At 40.4% G+C, this 21285-nt stretch overlaps 2 protein-coding genes across 3 annotated transcripts; both read left to right on the forward strand.

Moving 5' to 3' along the window:
• Positions 1-10969: 10969 nt before the first annotated feature.
• Positions 10970-14037, forward strand: LOC145067294 (glycerol-3-phosphate dehydrogenase SDP6, mitochondrial-like). The gene is made up of 6 exons (XM_079014467.1): positions 10970-11461; positions 12021-12494; positions 12566-12897; positions 12966-13126; positions 13227-13485; positions 13600-14037. The coding sequence occupies exons 1-6, from the start codon at positions 11086-11088 to the stop codon at positions 13897-13899; spliced, it is 1902 nt and encodes a 633-aa protein (XP_078870593.1). The 5' UTR covers positions 10970-11085; the 3' UTR covers positions 13900-14037.
• Positions 14038-15331: 1294 nt separating this feature from the next.
• Positions 15332-21071, forward strand: MRH2 (Armadillo/beta-catenin repeat family protein / kinesin motor family protein). 2 transcript variants are annotated; one of them, XM_079013597.1, is made up of 21 exons: positions 15332-15514; positions 15592-15773; positions 15996-16093; positions 16193-16315; positions 16439-16624; positions 16807-17191; positions 17278-17427; positions 17633-17721; positions 17831-18043; positions 18136-18270; positions 18351-18530; positions 18634-18813; positions 18891-19001; positions 19076-19204; positions 19280-19415; positions 19515-19607; positions 19685-19810; positions 19889-20014; positions 20103-20246; positions 20532-20660; positions 20765-21071. In XM_079013597.1, exons 2-21 carry the CDS (start codon positions 15593-15595, stop codon positions 20911-20913), a joined length of 3063 nt encoding a protein of 1020 aa, XP_078869723.1. In that variant the 5' UTR covers positions 15332-15514; position 15592; the 3' UTR covers positions 20914-21071. The 2 variants fall into 2 exon arrangements, with proteins under 2 accessions (XP_078869723.1, XP_078869722.1); XM_079013596.1 differs by lacking the exon at positions 15332-15514 and having other exon boundaries at positions 15532-15773.
• Positions 21072-21285: the final 214 nt, after the last annotated feature.

A 21285-nucleotide genomic window follows, 5' to 3' on the forward strand; every position in this document is an offset into this window, starting at 1 on the left:
CCGGAGTCCCAAGAAAAAGGGTCTTTCGGCTCGGAAACGCTGCTCCAGCGAAGCCCGGTTTTCGAGAAAAACCCGCTGTAAGTGAGCTATGCCTACCCTATCTTTAGTATAGCTTATGTTTTAATATAGTAACATTATTAGGAACTTATAATGAGTATTTGGGCTATTATTATGAGTTATATTGAATGTTATTTAACGCTTATATAATAATAATAATAATAATAATAATAATAATAATAATAATAATAATAATAATAATAATAATAGTCAGACTATTAGTTTGTCGCGATTATCGTTAGACTAAACCCTAGTGGTATTGATACTAGGTTTTATCGAAGGAAATTATTTTGAGAGTATCGAAGCGCTGTACGAGTGCTGAGTCACCACCTTTCAGGTGAGTGCATGGTCCCTGTCATATTACACATAGATATGAAGTATTTTATTATAAATTACATGCTATGTGTGCATATTGTCTGAATACTTGTTGTCTATGCTGGTGAAAGATTTTTATACATGTTTTAAATGATGTAAACTGTATAAAGTATTTTATATCTACAAAATATGTTGGATAAAACATGGGTAGATGAATGATGAGGGATAAAAGCTGAAATAGAGGAACATTAGTAGCATGGACCTAGTGCCCTATAGGTTTACATTGGCAGCAGTGGACCTAGTACCCTATAGATGAGCACTGGCAGCTGCGCCACAACCAATAGATGTTTTGGATCTACGGTAAACGTCCTAGCAGCTGCGCTCTAAGGACAGTATCGGCAGCTGCGCCTAATAGGGAGCCTTATGACCATGACAGTAGCGTTTAAAGGTCAATACCGGCAGAAGCGCCTCATAGAAAATGTCCCAATTCTGGCAGCTGCGCCTAAGTGACAAGATTAGCAGCTGCGCTTGACCAGTGTGTCACTGACAACAATGGACTTCATGTTGTTTCCTTAGGATGATCCTTAGGAATGAATGAATGAGCAATAGCTGATTCTTAGGGTATATCCTTAAGAATAAAAAAGATAATGGGGATGGGTAATTGGGTTGATTGTTTGATTGTTTAAACATAATAATTATATTATTGTGGGTTGAAAACCCTATGTACTCACCAAGTTTCCCGACCTGACCCACTCAGTTTCTTTATATCACAGGTGTTGATATGAAGTCACATTACACTGAGAGATTTAAAGAGATGTAGATCACTAGTGTAAATAAATGTAAGTTCTGTTTATGCTTATGTTTATGTATTAACGATGACATCCCAAATGTTTTAAAAGTGAATAAAAATATATTTCTTTAGAAATGCTTTGATAACGCGATTATCATGTTTTTCTGGGAATAAATTCCGCAACATTTCTATTAAAAGAGATACTCTGATTTTTAAAAAGCATAAACAAAATCGGTCTTTTCTGGCCATAAAAATGGGGATGTCACACGCATCCAGCCCAAGAGCCGGGCACGCCAACTAAGCTCAGCCTAGCAGGCTTAGCGTCCGCTGGTGTCCCCGGGAGCGAAGCGCACAGGCGGAAGGCTCACGCCCACCAAGAGGCGCTCCTGGCTCCAAGACAAAAGATACGGTCAGGAGACAAGCAGGAGGATCAGAGCATTATCGTCTGAGCCAATGAGAGCGCTCTAGCGGTTGAAGGCGCACGACCCTCCAATCAGCGCCTCTGATCCTGTCTCCCCAAAAACGATTATGTCTGGTACGGCTCAGGCAGGAGCGCTAGGTATAAAAGATGTGCTCTCAGACCTGCGAGGTAAGTTCTCCAAGCTTTCTAGAGAGAATATGCACAACCCCTAAAATACCCTCTAACTTGACCGTCGGAGCGTTCTTCCGGGAGCCCCTCCCGGAAAGCGGCTGACGGCCTCTGTTTTTGTGATCTTGCAGTGATAGCTAGACGATCGAGAGAAGTTCATGGAGAAAACCAGAGCAAGGTCGTATCATTTGGCGTCATCCGTGGCGTTTTGAGGTGATCTAGCAGCAAACTAGGTTAATGGGAGTTTTGAGGCGAGAGATCAAAGGATGGGAAAGTATGAAAAGATGGTGAAACAATTGGTAGGATCATTCAGACGGTTTACAATCAAGCAGATACCTAGGAGTGAAAACAAGAGGGCATACGCTTTAAGTAAGTTGGCATCCACGTGCTTCGACCACCTGTCAAAGAAGGTCCTAGTAGAGGTACTCCGCGAAAGAAGTATAGACGAACAACAGGTGAACGCCCTAGCCCCAGCGGGGCCCACGTGGATGACACCGTTCCGGGAATACCTATAGAGGGGGGTGTTGCCAGACGATCATGGCGAGGCTAGGAAGATACGTATAAAAGCGCCTTCATATGCAATGGTTAATAGAGAATTATACAAGAAAGGGTTTACGACCCCATTGCTAAAGTGTGTGGACCAAGCCAAAGGGAGAGAGATGTTACAAGAAGCACACTCAGGCCAGGTAGGCGCACACGAAGGGGCGCGGGCTTTAACGGGCAAGGTGTTGCGAATGGGGGTGTACCGGCCGACGATACAGCAAGATGCGATTGAAATGACCAGGAAATGTGGGGAATGTCAGTCTTACGCCCCAGTCCAAGCGAATCCCCCGGTACCATTGCATAGCATATCCAGCCCGTAGCCATTCTACCAATGGGGCATAGATATAGTAGGCCCATTCCCAGAAGCGCCAGGAAAGCTAAAGTAAATGGTGGTGGTCGTGGACTACTTCACGAAATGGATCGAAGCCGAGCCACTGGCGTGCATATCGGGGAGGCACATGATAAAATTCGTATGGAAGAACATCATGACAAGATTTGGCACGCCTAAAGTTCTTGTCAGTGATAACGGCCTACAGTTTGCTAAGAACCTGTTCAGAGAGTGGTGCACCACCAAAGGGATAAGCCAATATTTCACATCGGTAGCACACCCGCAAGCGAACGGACAGACAGAGGTATCCAATCGAACCATTGTGAATGGAATCAAGAAGAGGCTGGGCAAAGCAAAAGGGGATTGGGAGGAAGAGATACTGATGGTGTTGTGGTCATACAGAACTACACCACGAACAAGCACGAAGGAAACCCCCTTCAGTCTGACGTACGGGACAGAGGCCATGCTCCCTATGGAGGTGATAGTGGACACACTAAGGGTGGCCAACAAGGATGAGGAAAGCAACGCTCGAGACCTAAGGATAAACCTGGATATCCTAGAGGAAAAGCATGAAAAATCTGGAATGCGCCAAGCTGCATACAAGCACGCGACAGAAAGGTACTACAACCAAAGAGTAAAAGAAAAAGCGTTCAGAGTTGGTGAATACGTTTTAAGGAAAAACGAGGCAAGTCGAGCCCAACCCCAAGGCAAGTTGGGCCCAACCTGGGAAGGCCCTTATAGAATCACAGAGGCAAACAGGAATGGCACATAAGTGTTAGAAACAATGGAAGGAAGGTAGATTCCAAGAACGTGGAATGCTAGGAACTTGAAAAAGTATTTCTTTTAAACAAGAAAGAGGGAAGAGGCGCAATCCCAGCTGACCGATGTGCTGCTTAGTGTAGCACATCCCAAGTACTTAGGGTACATATGTCCATGCTTAGTGACATGAGTTTAATACTTAGTGTATTTAAAAAATCCGCGGTCAATGTATAATGATAATGCAATTGCTGATCTTTGATACTTAGCATATTAATTTATAACGATTGAATGTTCACGTGCAAAGCTCGATCGTTGGGTGCTAAGAGTGCCCAATACTGACACTTAGTGTGTCAACGATAGCATGGGCAAAACGAAACGCCTAGCACATCAGGGTGTTGTATCTTCTAGATAATGTATAATAAACAAGCAAGCAGAACAATAAGCAAAGCAAAAAAAAAAGAGATAATGCTTAGAGCATACAAAATACGCACCCAGAAAATAAAACATTATTGTTAGAGAAGAAAGTCCAAACATTACATAAGTCAAAACATCAAAACCTATACCAACTAAGTAGAGAAATTCACACCCCAAGAGGGGTAGCACACGATGCCGGGGCACCCTCCCCAACATCCTTTCCATCGCCCACAACCACTTCACCAACATTACCATCACCAATGCCCGCTCCAATACTGTGATCACCTTCACCACCAGCCTCACAATCCTTAACATTTCCCCCGCACCAACCTCAACTATCAGCACAATCTCCTGACCCACCACACTTTCTGGGGTACCCTCAGAACCACCAAAAGAACACAACTCCCGAAGACCCTCAATACCTAACTCCCCCAATCCCAACAGAGATGCATGATCCATACTGGAAAAAGACAAAAGAGCATCGTTTACACTAACCGCAGGACCAGCCAAAGAAGCACCAGCAACTACACCCCCACCACCAACACCAACAGAAGCCTTCTGAAGAGACTCAACCCCAGCCACAAATGCAACATGACGGATGAGGCTTATGGCATTGGTAAAATCGGGATGCTCAATCAACTTATCAAAAATACGAACAACACCAACACGCACTAACCAATCCAGGTCTCGACAAGAAGCATCCACATCCGACTGAAGCGACGACACAAGCTTGTCACGATCAGCGGCATCACGCTCAAGACTCTCCACCTGAATCATCAAACCCTCATTCATCTGTGTGAGGGAGTCAACCTTGGCCTCCAATGCGGCTCTGGCTTCATCAAGGACGTTTTTCTCAAACGCTAACAACTTGCACTTCTTCTCAGATACACGAAGATCATCACCAAGCTCGATAAGACGGCGCTCCAGACTTGCCACACGCGATCCACAGGCGGCATGCGCAGTCTCCATCTCGCCAAGGGAATGGATGCGCCAGGAACCTGCAACAAGATAAAACATGGCCTGCGCGGCAACATAGGCCATATTGTGAGCAAGGGCGAGGTTTCCCATCGCCTCCATATCTCCAACTGCAGCCGGAGGAAAGGCGTGTTGCGAAAATTCCAAAGCATTGGCGCGCACAGAGAGTCGAAATTCATTGCGAAGATCCCAGGGCGGAATGAAAACAATAGATTCAGAAACACCATCTCCAGGACCACCACCCTTGGAGATTGCGGCTTGTCCTGGGACACCAAAACCTTTTGCAGGGGAAAGCTTTGAAGGAACAAACGAAACACTTGGAGAAGGAATAGAAGAGAAGTATGAAATAACGGGTTGTTCAGTCGCCCTGTCGATCCCTTCGGACTGTTGCGCGTCGTCATCAGGAATCACCACCACACCAGTCGGTATGGAACTCATAGAACTCAGCATGCGAGAAAATTTGCGCCTAGTATGTATACGCTTGGTAACAGTGGGCACGCCAGTAACCGGCTCACCCATGGCTTGTACAACTTTTCGTTTTGCCTGCATCCGTCGGACATCAACGATGATCCCCTCCTTGCTGTCTTCACTATCCTCCATGGAGGAGGAAGGAACGCTACCCAGGGGCATGACAGCAGATATGGGGCGAGCATGCATCGGATTCTCCTCGGACACCGATGAACTTGTCGGAAGAACAGGAGGGGCAGTGGTTAGAGCAAGTTGATCCATCCAGCGAGGTTGAGGAAGCCGATCGACCAAATCCACCTCGCGAAACTCCAAATTGCCTCGATAACATTTTCACAGTACCTCATCCATAGACTCAACACCTAGGGAAAGCAGAACGAAAATAAATAACACAAGAGCAATAAGGAGACAAAAAGGAACAAAGGGATACAACACTCACCATCAATGACGGAGAAGAACACCACCATTTTGCCACATCGCCTCCAAGAGGGACTCATCCCTAACCCATAAAGAAGCGCCTCGGAGTAATCTTCAGCGGATACCTGCACACTCTTCAAGTAGTCAGCGACACCTTGGTTGTGGGGGAAGAGTTTAGGGACAGTATTGGCGAAAACATTGGCACGATAGCGGCCACTCCCAACCAGCTCCTGATTCACCCACAACCATTTATCCTGCCAGTTTTTGGGGGTGCGCCCGTCGAGGACTAAAACGTGTCCCCTCACCGGACTGAGAAGGTGCATTTATCTCCGGTAACACAGAACCGGAAGAAAAACTTGAAGACAAAGTAATCCAGAAGGTACCCGTTGGCCTTGCAGATCATTTCAAACGCAACCACTTTGTTAATTGCGTTGGGAGTCAACATATGAAGGCTGCAACCATCTTTCTGGAGGACCTCCTCCTGAAAATCCGTTAGCGGAAAGCGTATACTAGCGTCTAGGGTTTTCAGATAAACCCCAATCTTACCAAGGGGAGGGGAAGAGATGCTGGAACCAGGAGAGGGAAACTCCACACCCTCCAAGGAAGACAAACCATAAGTGATATCCAACTGGCGATACTCGGCGGCGGATGAAATGATTCCGGGAAGGTTTGCCATGAATGAAAAATGGAAGATGAACACAAAGAGGAAAAGTAGGAACAGATGAGGCAAGAGAAACCGTGCAAATGCCCTTAATAAGGAAGTGGAAGAGGCGAGACATTTAAATGTCTGGCACAGTGATGTAACTGCCAGTCATATCGCGCAGTCATGTCGCCATTAAAGACGGAGTGGCGGATAAAGAAAAACGACACGCATCAGTTAGTTAAGCCCAGAACGCCGTAACTAGCGCTGCAACGCTACGGCTACTGGACTGGGGGACTTGATGGCGTGCCTAGGGCAGCATAACAGAACCGTGTCTAGCCCAAGAGCCGGGCACGCCAACTAAGCTCAGCCCAACAGGCTTAGCTCCCGCTGGCGTCCCCGGGAGCGAAGCGCACAGGCGGAAGGCTCGCGCCCGCCAAGAGGCGCTCCTGGCTCCAAGACAAAAGATACGGTCAGGAAACAAGCAGGAGGATCAGAGCATTATCGTCTGAGCCAATGAGAGCGCTCTAGCGGTTGAAGGCGCACGACCCTCCAGTCAGCGCCTCTGATCCTGTCTCCCCAAAAGCGATTTCTGTCTGGTATGGCTCAGGCAGGAGCACTAGGTATAAAAGGATGTGCTCCCAGACCTACGAGGTAAGTTCTCCAAGCTTTATAGAGAGAATACGCACAAACCTTAAAATACCCTCTAACTTGACCGTCGGAGCGTTCTTCCGGGATCCCCTCCCGGAAAGCGGCTGACGACCTCTGTTTTTGTGATCTTGCAGTGATAGCTAGACGATCGAGAGAAGTTCATGGAGAAAACCAGAGCAAGGTCGCATCAGGAGAAATCATGAATGAATCTCTGATAGTAACCCGTCAATCCAAGGAAACTCTAAATTTTGGACAGAGACCTCGAAACCTTCCATCTTATCACCGCCTCAACCTTGGCCGGATCGACCAAAATACCATTCTGGTTGACAAGGTGTACCATAAATTAAATCTCACATAACCAAAACTTATATTTGTAGAACTTCACGAACAACTTCCCCCTCCTCAAAGTCTCCAATACATCCCTCAGGTGCTCATCATGCTGATCTTGGGTCTTGGAATAGACCATGATATCATCAATAAGACAATAAATACAATATGTAACATCCTATTTTTCCAGTAACTTCAAATTCATCCCTCAGGTTTTAATTAGGGCATTTTGGCCCTTGGTTTAGAAGGGAGTGGCAAAAGGAGGCCGTAGTGGCAAAATGGTAAGTTTGGGAGTTTAAGTAGTATGTTGGGCGTACATGTGATACGCTAAGTGTACTAGGGCGCGCCCTAGTATGCTGGGCGTATGCATATGTACGTTGGGCGTACGTATGCCAGGATGAAACCTTAACTTTTAGGGTTTGTGGAGTATTTAAGCACCTTATGGACCCTTCCCTCTCATCTCTTTCAGCCTCCACACCTCCCTTAGCCGTCTTGAGAAAACCCTAGCTTCCTAGTGACCATTCTTGAGCTTATAAGTGTGTTCTTGTGCCTTTAAGAAGAAGCTTGTGCATCAAGGAGTCAAGGAAGGAAGATTGGCTTGTAGATCTTGGTTCATCATCTGCTTTGGGAGCTACAGAAGGTATAAAGTTGTTACCTTTGTGCCTATTTCTTCTAGATCTAGCTATTATAGCTTCATGGAACCATTTCTTGTCCCAAAACCACATTTTGGTGTATGTTGCATTTTGGGCAAGATAAGTTGTCCTTTCAGACTCTTGTAGAGGTCTTAAGTAGTAAAAATGAGGTCCTAATGGCTTTAGATGTCCCATGCATGTAGTAGAAAGGTCTTAATGGATTAAGACCTTGAATTAAGAGCTTTTTGGACGTCCCAATTGATAAAGTTTGAGACTTTATGGTTCCCAGACTCTTTTGGTCGATGGATCTGAAATATGGGCTTAAGTGCTTAAGCCATTAAGCACTTAGGAGAGTTTTGGTTCAGTCGCGTGTACGCCCCGCGTAAATCCAGTACATCCATCGTACTGGGTCAACCACCCCAAGGTGGTCAACATCAGGAGAGTACGCCCCGAGTAATTCCTCTATTGGGCTTTTGTCTTTTGGGCTTCGGTTTATGGGCTGTGTTTGGAGTAGCTGGGCTTGGGCTTTGCTAGACTCTCTGAATAATTGGTTTTGGACCAAGTTTTGATAATGGATCTTGGATTTATGCCCAATTAGGTAGTCGGGCCCAATTTGGTAATTTGGGCCAATAATAGGTTTTGTATATGTGGACTTTTGGATCGTGGATTTGGTTTTGGGCCTTGACCCAAGTTAGAGAAAAGACAAAATGGACTATATGGACCCTTAGTCAGGATTAATAACCCATATGTTGACTCAACATTTGTTATTTTGGATAGTTTGGGATTTTTGGCGTGACAACACTTCGGGAGTGGGTACTTCAGTTCAGACCGACATTGCGAGGTGATTTATCTTCATTATATCCACAGGGTCTAAGGCACCAAGGGCGACCCTTTATCGGATTTGTATCCAGGTATTTGCTTGATATGTTTATTGATCTGCTAGATCTTCATCCTGGTAGTTAGGATGGTATTATGTTAGTGACTTGGTTTAGGTCGGTATCCTGGTATATAGGATGATGTTATGTTAGTGATTGGTTAGGTCAGAATCCTGGTTATAGGATGACTGCTGTTTTAGTGATCTGTTAGATCAGTATGAGTATTTGTTATATACATGCTAGCATATGATATTTATGTGCACATGATTGTTTGATTGGTATGGGGGTTGGGTTGAGGCGAGTCCTACTTCGTGTTGTAGGCCAACATACCCAGGGCGAACCGGATAGACTGCAGGCCCAGAAGGGCACCTAGTCAGGCCGAAGGCCCGGCGAGCGGTCCAGATAGACTGAAGGCCCCGAGATGGCAGTCCAAACGTGTCGAGGCTCAAAGAGTGGGCCAGACAGACTGAATGCCCGGTGCGGGCGGTCCAGTCATACTGTAGACTCAGAGAGTGGACCAGGTGGACTGAAGGCCCGATACGGGCGGACCAGTCACACTGTAGACTCGAGATGCATGGCTGTTCTGTTGCTTATATGTTTATATGATATGATTATCGGTATGGCGTTGGTATTTTGAGGGTTAGTCACTAAGCTTTCGGGCTTACAGTTTCAGTTTGTTGTTTCAATTTCAGCGGATGGTCGTGGGAAGGCGAAGACGTGACCGTACACTTCCTCGATTGAAGATTATGATTTTCGGAAACTCTGATGTTTAAAATATTTTGAAAAATAATTGTACTAATTGAATGCTTTTTAAATGATTTAAAAAGTTTAAAATTGGCTCGAATTTTATGGATGTTACACAATCACTGACCGGTCCAGCATAGGCCTGGATACGCAATTCATGAGGTCCATGAACACGAATGGAGCATTGGTGAGCCCGAAGGGCATCACCACGAACTCGTAATGACCATAACGAGTGCTAAAGGTTGTTTTCTGCATATCCTCCTCTCTGAGCCTCATATGGTGATAACCCGAGCGTAGAGCAATCTTGGAAAACCAAGATGCACTTTGGAGCTGATCAAAAAGGTCGTCAATCCTCAGGAGCGGGTAAATGTTCTTTCACCATTAGCTTATTCAACTCTCAGTAGTCGATACACATCCGATGCGACCTATCATTCTTCACAAATAGGATCTACGCTCCCCAAGGTGAACTACTTTCCTGAATAAATCCCTTGTCTAATAGCTCATTTGGCTATGTAGACAACTCCTGCATATCTGGAGGTGCTAACCGATAAGGTGTTTTGGGTATCGGAGCCGCACCTGGAACCAAGTTAATCCGAAATTCCACCTACCTCTCTGGAGGCACTCCCGGAAAATCCTCCAGGAACACATTCGGGTATCCTTGAACAATTGGTACATCATCCACGGTCACTTCACCCTTCCCCTGAGTATCCATCATGTATGCCACAAACCTGGAACAACCCTGCTGAAGATAACGCTTGACACTTGCTGTCGAACATAGAGTTGGTCCACGTTGAGCACCCTCATCGTGGATCGCCAACTCTTCCCCACTTGGGGCTCGGACACGTACCAACTGAAGCCCACAATCAACCATTGCCCCGTTGGAGCTCAACCAATCCATCCTCATAATGACATTGCTTTCCTGCAGTGCAATAAGAACCAAATCAATCGGATACTGCTCACTGATAACTCCAAAGTGCATACCAAGTGAACCCTTGACACTCGCACCGGACGGTGATCAACAATCTCAAACTCTAGTGGATAATCCAATTCTCCCGAAACATCGTTAAACCTCTTGCTAAGCGCAAGAGATACAAAAGATCGGGTAGCCCCCGAATCGAATAAAACAAATGCAGGAATCGATTATATTGTGATTTTTATAGTATTTGTAAGATGTTAATATTGTAAACTATTGGGGAAATCAATTTTGGCCTTATTTTATTATTTACAAAAAGCACATGTTTACACACGTGGTCAACATAATAAACTTTTTACCGACTGACTCACAAAATGGCTTTAGTGATATAAAATTTCAATGTTTGCGGGTGTAGAATGCGAACTTAAAAAAACGACCAAACGAAAATAAACCTATAATTTATTGGACAAGATCTTGGGCAAAAAGTAACATTATCCAAGATAATTTAAGAGGCACATACACCCATTTTTTGCGTTTATACAAATCACAAGGCAAGAGCCACACCAAAAAGTACAAATCACAAGGTAAGAGCCACACCAAAAAGTCAAAAACATCCTCCATTCCTTCTCATCACGCTCTCTGAGAGAGGACATGGCCAGTTTTTTTCGCGCTCGGCGCGTAGGGGTCACGGCTGCCTCGCTCGCCGTCGCTGTAGGCGGCTCCTATGTAGCACTACGTGATCCTTACGTATCCTCTAATGATCGGAATGGCAGTGGTACAGCGCTAGAGGCAGTTCGGAGGAAGATCACAGACCCTGTTGCGGTTATACCTTCTCGTACCTTACAGGAGTCATCTCTGATCGCTGCTAATTCTTCTAACCCGCTCGACATTCTTGTTGTCGGCGGAGGCGCTACAGGATGCGGCGTCGCTCTTGATGCGGTCACCAGAGGACTACGCGTTGGCCTTGTGGAACGAGATGACTTCTCTTCTGGAACGTCGTCCCGCTCCACCAAGTTAATTCACGGAGGTACGTATTGTGGTTTTTGAATTTTTTTATAGTTATGATCATCTATGTTTGCTTTGGTATCCACTGGGTTGTGACTTGTGAGTATGAATCGATTATGTGATCATGAATTTCCAATAAGTTCCCAAAATTATTGTAGTTGATTTAAAAGCTATCAAGGCAGTCCCCTATTTAGGGTTTGGATGCTATTAATGTTATCCACAAGTTGTAATGCGTTAATGCATACATCTGTTGGGCAATAATGACCTTGATGAAGACGGTTGAGTATGGGGGTTTATGACGTTACTTGATCTGGAATATGATGAATCATATTTCTGATTTTCTGTTTACATACAAGCATATATGGGGACTGTATAGCCATTTAATGGCTGCGAAATTGGGGATTTGGTGTTGAACATAATTATTTGAAAGCTGCAAGATCAGGGTTGTTTGTACTTTTCCCAATCTGAAGGCAAATTAAATTGGTTTGTAGGTTTTAAGAAGAATTTCAGTTAACATGTGGCTTTAGGTTTTCTTCATATTGCTGTTATAAATAATTTTCATTTGTATATATATCTTTTAGGTGTTCGCTACTTGGAAAAAGCAGTATTCAATTTAGATTATGGGCAACTAAAGCTGGTATTTCACGCATTAGAGGAACGAAAACAGGTTATAGATAACGCCCCACACCTATGCCATGCATTACCCTGCATGACACCATGTTTCAGCTGGTTTGAGGCGTTATACTACTGGGTGGGGTTGAAAATGTATGATCTGGTAGCAGGAAGACGCCTCCTTCATCTTTCTAGATATTACTCTGCACAGGAGTCCGCTGAACTTTTCCCTACACTTGCAAGAAAGGGTAAAGACAGAAGCTTGAAAGGCACAGTTGTCTATTATGATGGACAAATGAATGATTCACGTGTCAATGTTGGATTAGCATGCACTGCTGCTTTAGCTGGTGCTTCTGTTCTTAATCATGCTGAAGTTGTAAATTTGATTAAAGAAGATGGTGGGGACCGGATTATAGGAGCAAGGATACGCGATAACTTATCTGGTGAAACATATATATATTTTTTTTCTTATTTTAATTTTAAAAAATAGTAAATTCTGACTGAACACTTACAGGCACGGAGTTTGAGACATATGCGAAAGTGATAGTGAACGCGGGTGGACCTTTTTGCGACTCTGTTCGTAAGCTAGCTGATAAAGATGCGAAACCGATGATCTGTCCTAGCAGTGGGGTCCACATAGTTCTCCCCGACTACTATTCTCCGGAAGGAATGGGTTTGATTGTCCCAAAAACAAAAGATGGCCGTGTTGTGTTCATGCTTCCATGGCTCGGAAGAACAGTCGCGGGGACCACCGATTCCAACACCTCCATCACCATGCTTCCGGAACCTCATGAAGACGAAATTGAATTCATACTCGATGCCATTTGTGATTATCTCAACGTTAAGGTTCGTTTTTTTTTCTTTTCATATATATTTTTTTCTTCTGATATTGATTTATTTATTGGTTTATATAGGTAAGGCGCGCGGATGTTTTGTCTGCTTGGAGTGGCATCCGGCCTTTGGCAACCGATCCAAATGCAAAGAACACTGAGAGCATTTCAAGGGATCATGTTGTGTGTGAAGATTTTCCTGGTTTGGTCACCATTACTGGTGGAAAGTGGACTACATATCGAAGGTTAGTAAGGGTAAAATGGTCATTTAGTAAAAAGACGAAACAACCCTTTTAAGATAAGGTTGTGTTGTGTGAAAATGGTGCTAATTTAACATAAATTCAGCATGGCTGAAGATGCAGTTGATGCAGCTATAAAGTCAGGGAATCTAAACCCGAAAAACACGAGTTTGACATCAAATATACGACTTGTGGGAGGAGAGGGGTGGGATCCTGCGTTTTTCACAGTTCTAGCTCAAGAATACGTACGGATGAAAGTTGCACATAATGGGAAAATTGTTCCTGGAGTTATGGACACTGCAGCTGCTAAACATTTGTCCCATTCCTATGGCACCATGGCTGAAAAAGTAGCTTCCATAGCTCAGGTTTTGAAAATTTTCATACTTATCATCCATAAGACTATAACTAGTTAACCACTACATTATTGCTGATTTATTACTCAAAATTTATTTGGAAATATTATATTATTTTTTTAATAGAAAGAGAATTTGGGGAAACGGTTGGCCCACGGGTACCCGTATCTTGAAGCTGAGGTGGCGTATTGTGCACGAAATGAATACTGTGAATCTGCGGTTGATTTTATCGCAAGGAGATCACGGCTTGCTTTTTTGGATACTGATGCAGCAGGAAGAGCACTGCCACGTGTCATTAAGATATTGGCGGATGAACATCGTTGGGATAAAAAGAGGCAGAAGGAAGAGTTTCAGACTGCAACGCGTTTTCTTCAATCTTTTAAGTCGTCAAAGAATGCTCAGTTTTATGATGGGAAACATATATAATCATATGTCTTTCATCACTCAGTTTGATTTCAAACCTTTAAAAGTTTACACAATGATTTTATCTGATTGATTGTAGTATTATATTATACATTAATCATTCAGATGAAGATTAAGAAGATAGGTCAGGTCTTTTATATACATGCATTCACATTAATTTAGAAATATACATGTATTCACCTATCAAAATGTTTAATGCCAGAATAAATCAAAGTTCTAACCTTCTTCCGTATATTAAACTTTCATTATTTATTCAACAATATCAAACACAAAAAAATGGATCTTGTAATATGTATTATTTTAAACTGTTTCCAATAATTTAAGAATGTTTTAAACTATATATTATTCAATGTTCTATGAAACAATGAGTTGTAGAGTCTGTTCACCGAATAACGTGTAGATTTTAAGGTTACTGTCGTCTATTATTAAATCAAACAAAATTTCAACATAATCAAAAGGACAATAATTCCAAAAAAAAATAGAACTTAAAACTTTTTGTTTAATAATAAAAATATCTATGGTACTTGGTCTCAATAGTCAATAGTCATCTTGTTTACCTGTAAAAAGGTAATGAAAGCCAAGGTGGCAACACAGTCTAAGCATGTGGGTGGGGAGGTTGATACTCACCATCACATGCCCTCCATTATTGCCATGAATAATTCTACATACATACATGTCATCTATTACTACATTAGCATTTGTAATATTATATCTCATTTTATTTTATATTTTTAAAATATCATAGTCATAGAAGCATTGGATAAGTTATTCTATTTGAGAAACTTAAATATTTTGATTTGGTTTTTGTAAATTGAATTTATTATGAGCTTTTAAAGATCAAAAGCAAGGACAACGGTTTAGTTTTTCAAATATAATGCTGTAATAAAAGTTTTTTTTTAACATACATAATATATTTTTGTTACAAGTGATCACTTTACCTTCAAGTAAATACATTCCACTAATTGGTTTTGATGATATGAGAAACTTTTTCTTATCAAAATTTATACATTCGATGTAATAAATACTCCATAAATAATTATAATTTATATTTGTTGCAAATTATTAAAAGGTTTTGAATGCGGATACGTTTGACAACTAGTTTTATTAGAGTTTTTAGAAACTTTTAACTTTTGAAGAAAAAATCAAAAAATACTCAAATTAAATACAAAATTTCATTCGTAATTATGAGTTTCAGCTTCTATTTTAAATAAAAACTCATATGTTATAATTTATATGCATATAAAAGTTACAATTACAAATATGTGATACAAGTATCCATACAAGTTATAATTACTAGTTACCAATTACCAAATTCTTAGTTACCATTTAATGGCCTTGGTTAGCTGATTTTGGATAAACATAGCTTTTAATGTGATGCTAAATTTGGTAAAGGGGAAAGGGGGGAAAGCGACACAACAATAATACAAACGACAAAGGCCCCCCATAGAAATGGAAGGCGGGAACGTACACACCACACACCACACACGCACGACCGCCGTCCAGCCGGCCGGCCGGAGTTTCAACGGGCAAATATTCTCTCTCTCCCTGTCACAATCACGAGTAATTGTTTATGCTTGGCACACTGTTACAATCGTGCCGGCCTCACTCCTTCTGCCAGGTATGCATGTATATATATGATTTCTCTCTCTAAAATTCAGAATCGAGGACTGAAGAATTAATGGCTTCCGGTGTCAGAATGCTGAACAATGGTAGTAGTAAGCATGAGAAACAGCATGTTACGCCACCGCCTTCTGCTAGAACTGTTGGCAGCGGAGGTGCTCCCTCCGTTCGCTCTAAAACACCGTCTTCTTCCGCTTCCAGACGTTCTGTTACCCCCAATTCTCGTTCTCACACTCGGCAGAGCGACGACGACGCAGGTACTTCCTATTTATCTATCCTCATGCGCATTCGCACTTAGTTATACTTCCATTCGTGTACTTTTGGGGATGATAATGGAAATGGAAAATGCGTGATGATTTGTGTTTAGAAATGTATCAGTTGCTGCTGAGTTTTGCATATAAGGGTTTCTATTTCGTCTGACATGTACTCCATTTGTTTCAATGAACGAATTATGAGTGTTGCTTGTATATAATACGCAGAACCTGGAAGAGTGAGAGTTGCTATTAGACTACGACCAAAAAACACAGAGGATCTTTCAGATGCTGATTTTTTCGACTGTGTAGAACTTCAACCTGAGGTGACCAGAATATTATTTTCCCCAATTTTCATTATAAACAACAGTGTCCTCTGAATTTCTTGAACTATGAATGAATAATGATTGCTTTCTTTCAAGCAGCTTATGAAACTGAAGTTGAAGAAAAACAATTGGAGTTCCGACTCTTACAGATTCGATGAAGTATTTACAGAATCTGCTTCTCAAAAGCGTGTCTATGAGGCAGTAGCAAAACCTGTAGTTGAGGTAAGTGAACATTGCTTGATTTTTGAAAACTTAATCATGTTTGTTTGACAGATGCCAATATTTTGAACACTGTATTCACATATTTATATGTCATCATCAAAGCTCTTGTATTTACTTGTGCAGGGTGTGTTGAATGGGTATAATGGAACAATTATGGCGTATGGTCAAACAGGAACTGGCAAAACTTATACACTTGGCAAATTGGGAAAGGATGATGCATCTGAGAGAGGAATTATGGTTAGGGCTTTGGAGGACATCATTGCTAGTGCATCTCCAGCATCTGATAGTGTGGAAATGTCCTATCTACAGGTATTACTAAGATCTAGTTATTGCTTTAACTTTTATTATGAACATACATACCATAAGTAGTAACTTCATAGAAAGATATTCTATCAAGAGGTGATTTATACTTCTTCTGTTACCTGTTACTTATCTACACATTGTTTATCTGTTAGATCAGCTTCAAAGAATTGACACATAATTTGTAACAGATCTATATGGAAAGTGTTCAAGATTTACTTGCTCCAGAAAAAGTCAACATTCCAATTGTTGATGATCCAAAAAACGGGGAAGTCTCAGTGCCTGGTGCAGCAGTTGTCAAGATTCAAAATCTTGACCATTTTTTGCATTTACTACAAATTGGAGAAGCAAATCGGCATGCAGCAAACACAAGAATGAACACTGAATCTTCTCGTAGCCATGCAATTCTTATGGTATCTGTTAGAAGATCTGTTATTGATAAAGAAGAAAACAACACATCTTTTCAAGGGAAAGATGATACAAGTGTGTTAGTTGGTGGCCATGTGATACCAACTGTTCGAAAAAGCAAGCTGCTTATAGTTGATCTTGCAGGTTCTGAACGCCTGGACAAATCTGGTATGTTGCATATGACCTCAAATACTCGACTTTTATTAAATCTGGTGTATAAATATTAACCACTTTCTGAAAATTATATGTTTCAGGGAGTGAAGGTCACTTGGTTGAAGAGACAAAATTTATAAATCTTTCTCTTAGTTCCCTTGGAAAATGTATAAATGCATTGGCTGAAAATAGCCCTCATATACCAACAAGAGATTCTAAGCTAACAAGATTGCTTCGTGACTCTTTTGGAGGTAATTCTGCTTTTCTTTATTAACTCATTAAGCTGTTTGTACAGATTAAGTAAAAAAGAAACAACCATATGTAGCTTTCCAGATTAAGTGCTTAACCCATTAAGCTCATTAAGTAAAAAAACAAACCCTTATATCAAATTATGAGTGCTTTTCTGTTCTTTTGTATCTACCTACTTCTTGCTAATGAAATTATGAAACCAAACAGGCTCTGCAAGAACATCTCTAATAGTAACAATTGGGCCATCTTCTAGATACCATACAGAAACTGCAAGCACCATAATGTTTGGGCAAAGGGTAAGTTGGCGTTCCAAATGCTATTATTACTAATTTACTATTACATTTTTATGATTATAAAATTGCATTGTGATGATTGTTAATTTGTGACACTTATATGGTTTATCAGGCCATGAAAGTAGTAAACTATGTAAAGTTAAAAGAAGAGTTTGATTATGAAAGTTTGTGTCATAAACTTGAGAATCAAATTGATATACTCACAAAGGAGGTGGACAGACAACAAAAATCCAAAGCAGACAACACATTAAGATTGGAGAATAATCTTAAAGAGTGCCAAAATAGCTTTGAGGAAGCTCAAAAGTCATTAATTGCAAGGTGTGAGGTACATTTCTCTCTTTCTGGCATATTTCCAGAAGTTGACTCACTATTTCTAAAACCTTTGACCTTTCTGAATTTTTTTACATTTGGATTCAGGTGTTAGAGAAGGATAAATCTCAACTGGAATTAGAAATGAAAGATGTTTTAAAGGAATTGAATTTTCAAAAAGATCAGAATGAGATAGTTTGTAAAGAAGTTGAGCGTCTAGAAAGAAGCTTGAAGCATTGCGAGGTAATAAAAAGTAGCTATAATTTTATTTATTTTTGAGTTTTTGCCACAAATATTTAAAATTATTTCTTGAATGCTAGTAGAAATACGAGGTTGAAACATCAACATACCAGAAAGTACTTGCAGACACAACACAAATGTATGAGAAGAAAATATCCGAATTAATGTCACAGTTAGATGATGAACGAGAAAGGTCAAACAACATTGACCAACAGTTAAATTCAATGAAAAATCTACTAAGTGGTCATGAAAAGTCAATGGAGGTTTGTGTTACATTTTTAAAAGTGTAAATAATGTTGGTATTATTACCTATATTTTTAAAGATGCAAAGCTTATTATAACTATTTGTTTTTGTTTTTCTAATAGCAATATGAGATTGAATGTTCTACATACCAAAAGGCACTTGCAGAAACCACTCAGATGTATGAGAAAAGAATTATGGAGCTGGTTATACAAGTGGAGGATGAACATGAAAGATATGTTGGTTTGGAAGATGACATGATTTCATTAAAGAAAGCTTCAAGTGATCATCATAGTTCACTACAAGTAAGTTTTCAAATTAAATCAACATTTCCAATTTTAACTAGGGTTCTAAGTTGTATTTATTTATTCTTTGGTTGCAGGAGATTGACACTCTCAGAAAGGAACTACAAGAAATGTCTCAGCTTCATGAAGCAGCTCTTGATGAACTTGAGTTAGTGAAAACAGAATATAAAAGTTTATCATCAGAGAAGGTAACAAAAATGTGAAGGAAAAAAAAATGATAAATTACTCATGATTCATGACACCTTTTTTATTTTTATTGTAGGATAAATTAAGCAATGAACTTTTCACTGTAAGAGAAGCCCTTTCACTTGAGGAGAAACGAAGGAAGGCAGTTGAAAAAGAGCTAAGTAGTATAAAAAATGCAGTACCCGAAAGCGAGGATGACTTTGAGGTATTTTTTTTTTAAAAAAAATATATATATTTTCCATGTTGGATATATTGGGGATTATATTTAAATTTTTAATAGGACAAGAGACCTTCCATGAAAGAAAATATTGCACAAGGATCAACAAATGGGGCCCCCTTGGGTCTACACAATTCAAACAAATCAAGAGAATCAAATTCTTTTCAGCGTACCACTATAGCTAAGATATGTGAAGAAGGCAAGTTTTTGCATATACTTTTCAAGATTAAATCTTGAAAGCCTTTTTTTTTCTAAATTATTACGGAAAATTAACTACTTTTTTCTTTGTATATTATAGTTGGGCTTCAAAAGATATTGGCACTATTGCAATCTGCTGATTTAGATGTCCAAACACACGCAGTGAAAGTGGTGGCAAATCTTGCTGCTGAAGGTAGGTTTTGTTGAATGATCTTTATCTGTGTATTATGTAATCTAATCCTCTTAAAATATAAAATATTATTCTTACAGATATAAATCAGGAAAAAATTGTACAAGAAGGTGGTCTAGATGCACTGCTGATTCTATTAAGAACCTCCCAGAATACAACGCTACTTAGGGTTGCTTCTGGAGCCATTGCAAATCTTGCAATGAATGGTATTCCCTTAAACCTCTTTTTATATATATATTTTTGACCATTTTCTGAATGAGAAGATCATCTTTTGTTTTTGGTAGAACTGAATCAAGGATTAATTATGGGTAAAGGAGGTGCTGCTTTACTAGCACATACATCATCAAAAACAGATGATCCTCAAACTCTCAGAATGGTAGCTGGAGCAATTGCAAATTTATGTGGAAATGGTAATTAAGTAATCTCCAAATTTCAGAGAATATAAATTATTGCCTCATTTTATTCTCATAAGTGACATGTTTTTTTTTACCATAACAGAAAAGTTACATTTACTGCTGATTGAACAAGGAGGTGTTAGAGCACTTTTGGGGATGGTTAGATCTGGAAATAATGATGTCATCGCTCAGGTGGCTCGGGGATTAGCAAATTTTGCTAAATGTGAAACTCGAGCAATAACTCAAGGTCAACAATATTACATAATTTTCGTTTTAAATTTCTTACATTTTTGGTCCCTGAGTATACCTGATTTTTTCAGTTTTGGTCCTTATGTGGGGTTTTTGCAACGTTTTTGGTTGCTATTCCAAGTAAAATGACTAAATTTTGCTACCAAGTTTGCAAATAAGGGCCAAAATAGGAAGAGAAAACTTTTTGGGACCAAAAATGAAAAACTCAGCTATACTCAGGGACCAAAAATGTAATTTTTCTGTTCAGTTTAAACTTAACTTTGGTTACTTTTTAAATCAAAAGGACACAAGGAAGGTCGTTCTCTTTTAATGGATGATGGTGTCCTTTCATGGTTGCTTGCAAACTCAAATACTTCCTCAATATCAACCCGCCGTCACATTGAACTTGCTCTTTGTCATTTAGCACAAAATGGTAACACACTTTTTTTTTCTTCTTCTTCTTATTTTTTTATGAATGGACCCACAAAAAATAAAAACATTGGTATATGTGTGTTTTAATTTGGTATTTATTTTCAGAGGATAATACTAGGGATTTTGTGACAAGTGGAGGAGTTAAACAACTTGCCAGAATTTCGGTGGAATCGAGTAGAGATGATATTCGTAGCTTGGCAAAGAAGATATTGAGATTGAATCGCGCATTTCAAGCAGAGGTGCAACACGGATAGTGCAAGGTTAATTTAGTCATTCTGATGAAATAATGTACATTAACAATGAGTTGTGTAATGATATTGTAACTTGATTGTGTAAAATACTGTACTTGTTGTCTATTGTATAGAACAAAAAACCATTGCAAAATTATGTTAATCTAATGATTTAGGTCACATGTATCATAATTGCAACCAATTTACAGTTTTACATAGTAAACTAATACCATATAGCAATGAACTTTACAAAAATAGACATGGTTTTTTATTTCTATCCACGATAGCAACCTAAGGGGGTGTTTGGGATTGAGTTTGAAAAGTGCTTATTGGCTTTTGGAAAAGTTAATAAGTCAAAAAAAAGTGTTTGGCAAACTCAAAAGCACTTTTCAGAAT

This window comes from Lactuca serriola, chromosome 8 (assembly GCF_051521515.1).
Source record: "Lactuca serriola cultivar US96UC23 chromosome 8, Lser_US96UC23_V15, whole genome shotgun sequence".
Classification (NCBI taxonomy): Eukaryota; Viridiplantae; Streptophyta; class Magnoliopsida; order Asterales; family Asteraceae; genus Lactuca; species Lactuca serriola.

Coding starts and splice junctions, on each gene's coding strand:
- MRH2 (XM_079013596.1), top strand. CDS start 15,575: ATGGCTTCCGGTGTCAGAATGCTGAACAATGGTAGTAGTAAGCATGAG. Junction 16,316..16,438: donor TAGCAAAACCTGTAGTTGAG/GTAAGTGAACAT, acceptor TTACTTGTGCAG/GGTGTGTTGAATGGGTATAA. Junction 19,002..19,075: donor AAAGTTTATCATCAGAGAAG/GTAACAAAAATG, acceptor TTTTTATTGTAG/GATAAATTAAGCAATGAACT.
- LOC145067294 (XM_079014467.1), top strand. CDS start 11,086: ATGGCCAGTTTTTTTCGCGCTCGGCGCGTAGGGGTCACGGCTGCCTCG. Junction 11,462..12,020: donor CACCAAGTTAATTCACGGAG/GTACGTATTGTG, acceptor TATATCTTTTAG/GTGTTCGCTACTTGGAAAAA. Junction 13,127..13,226: donor AAGTGGACTACATATCGAAG/GTTAGTAAGGGT, acceptor ACATAAATTCAG/CATGGCTGAAGATGCAGTTG.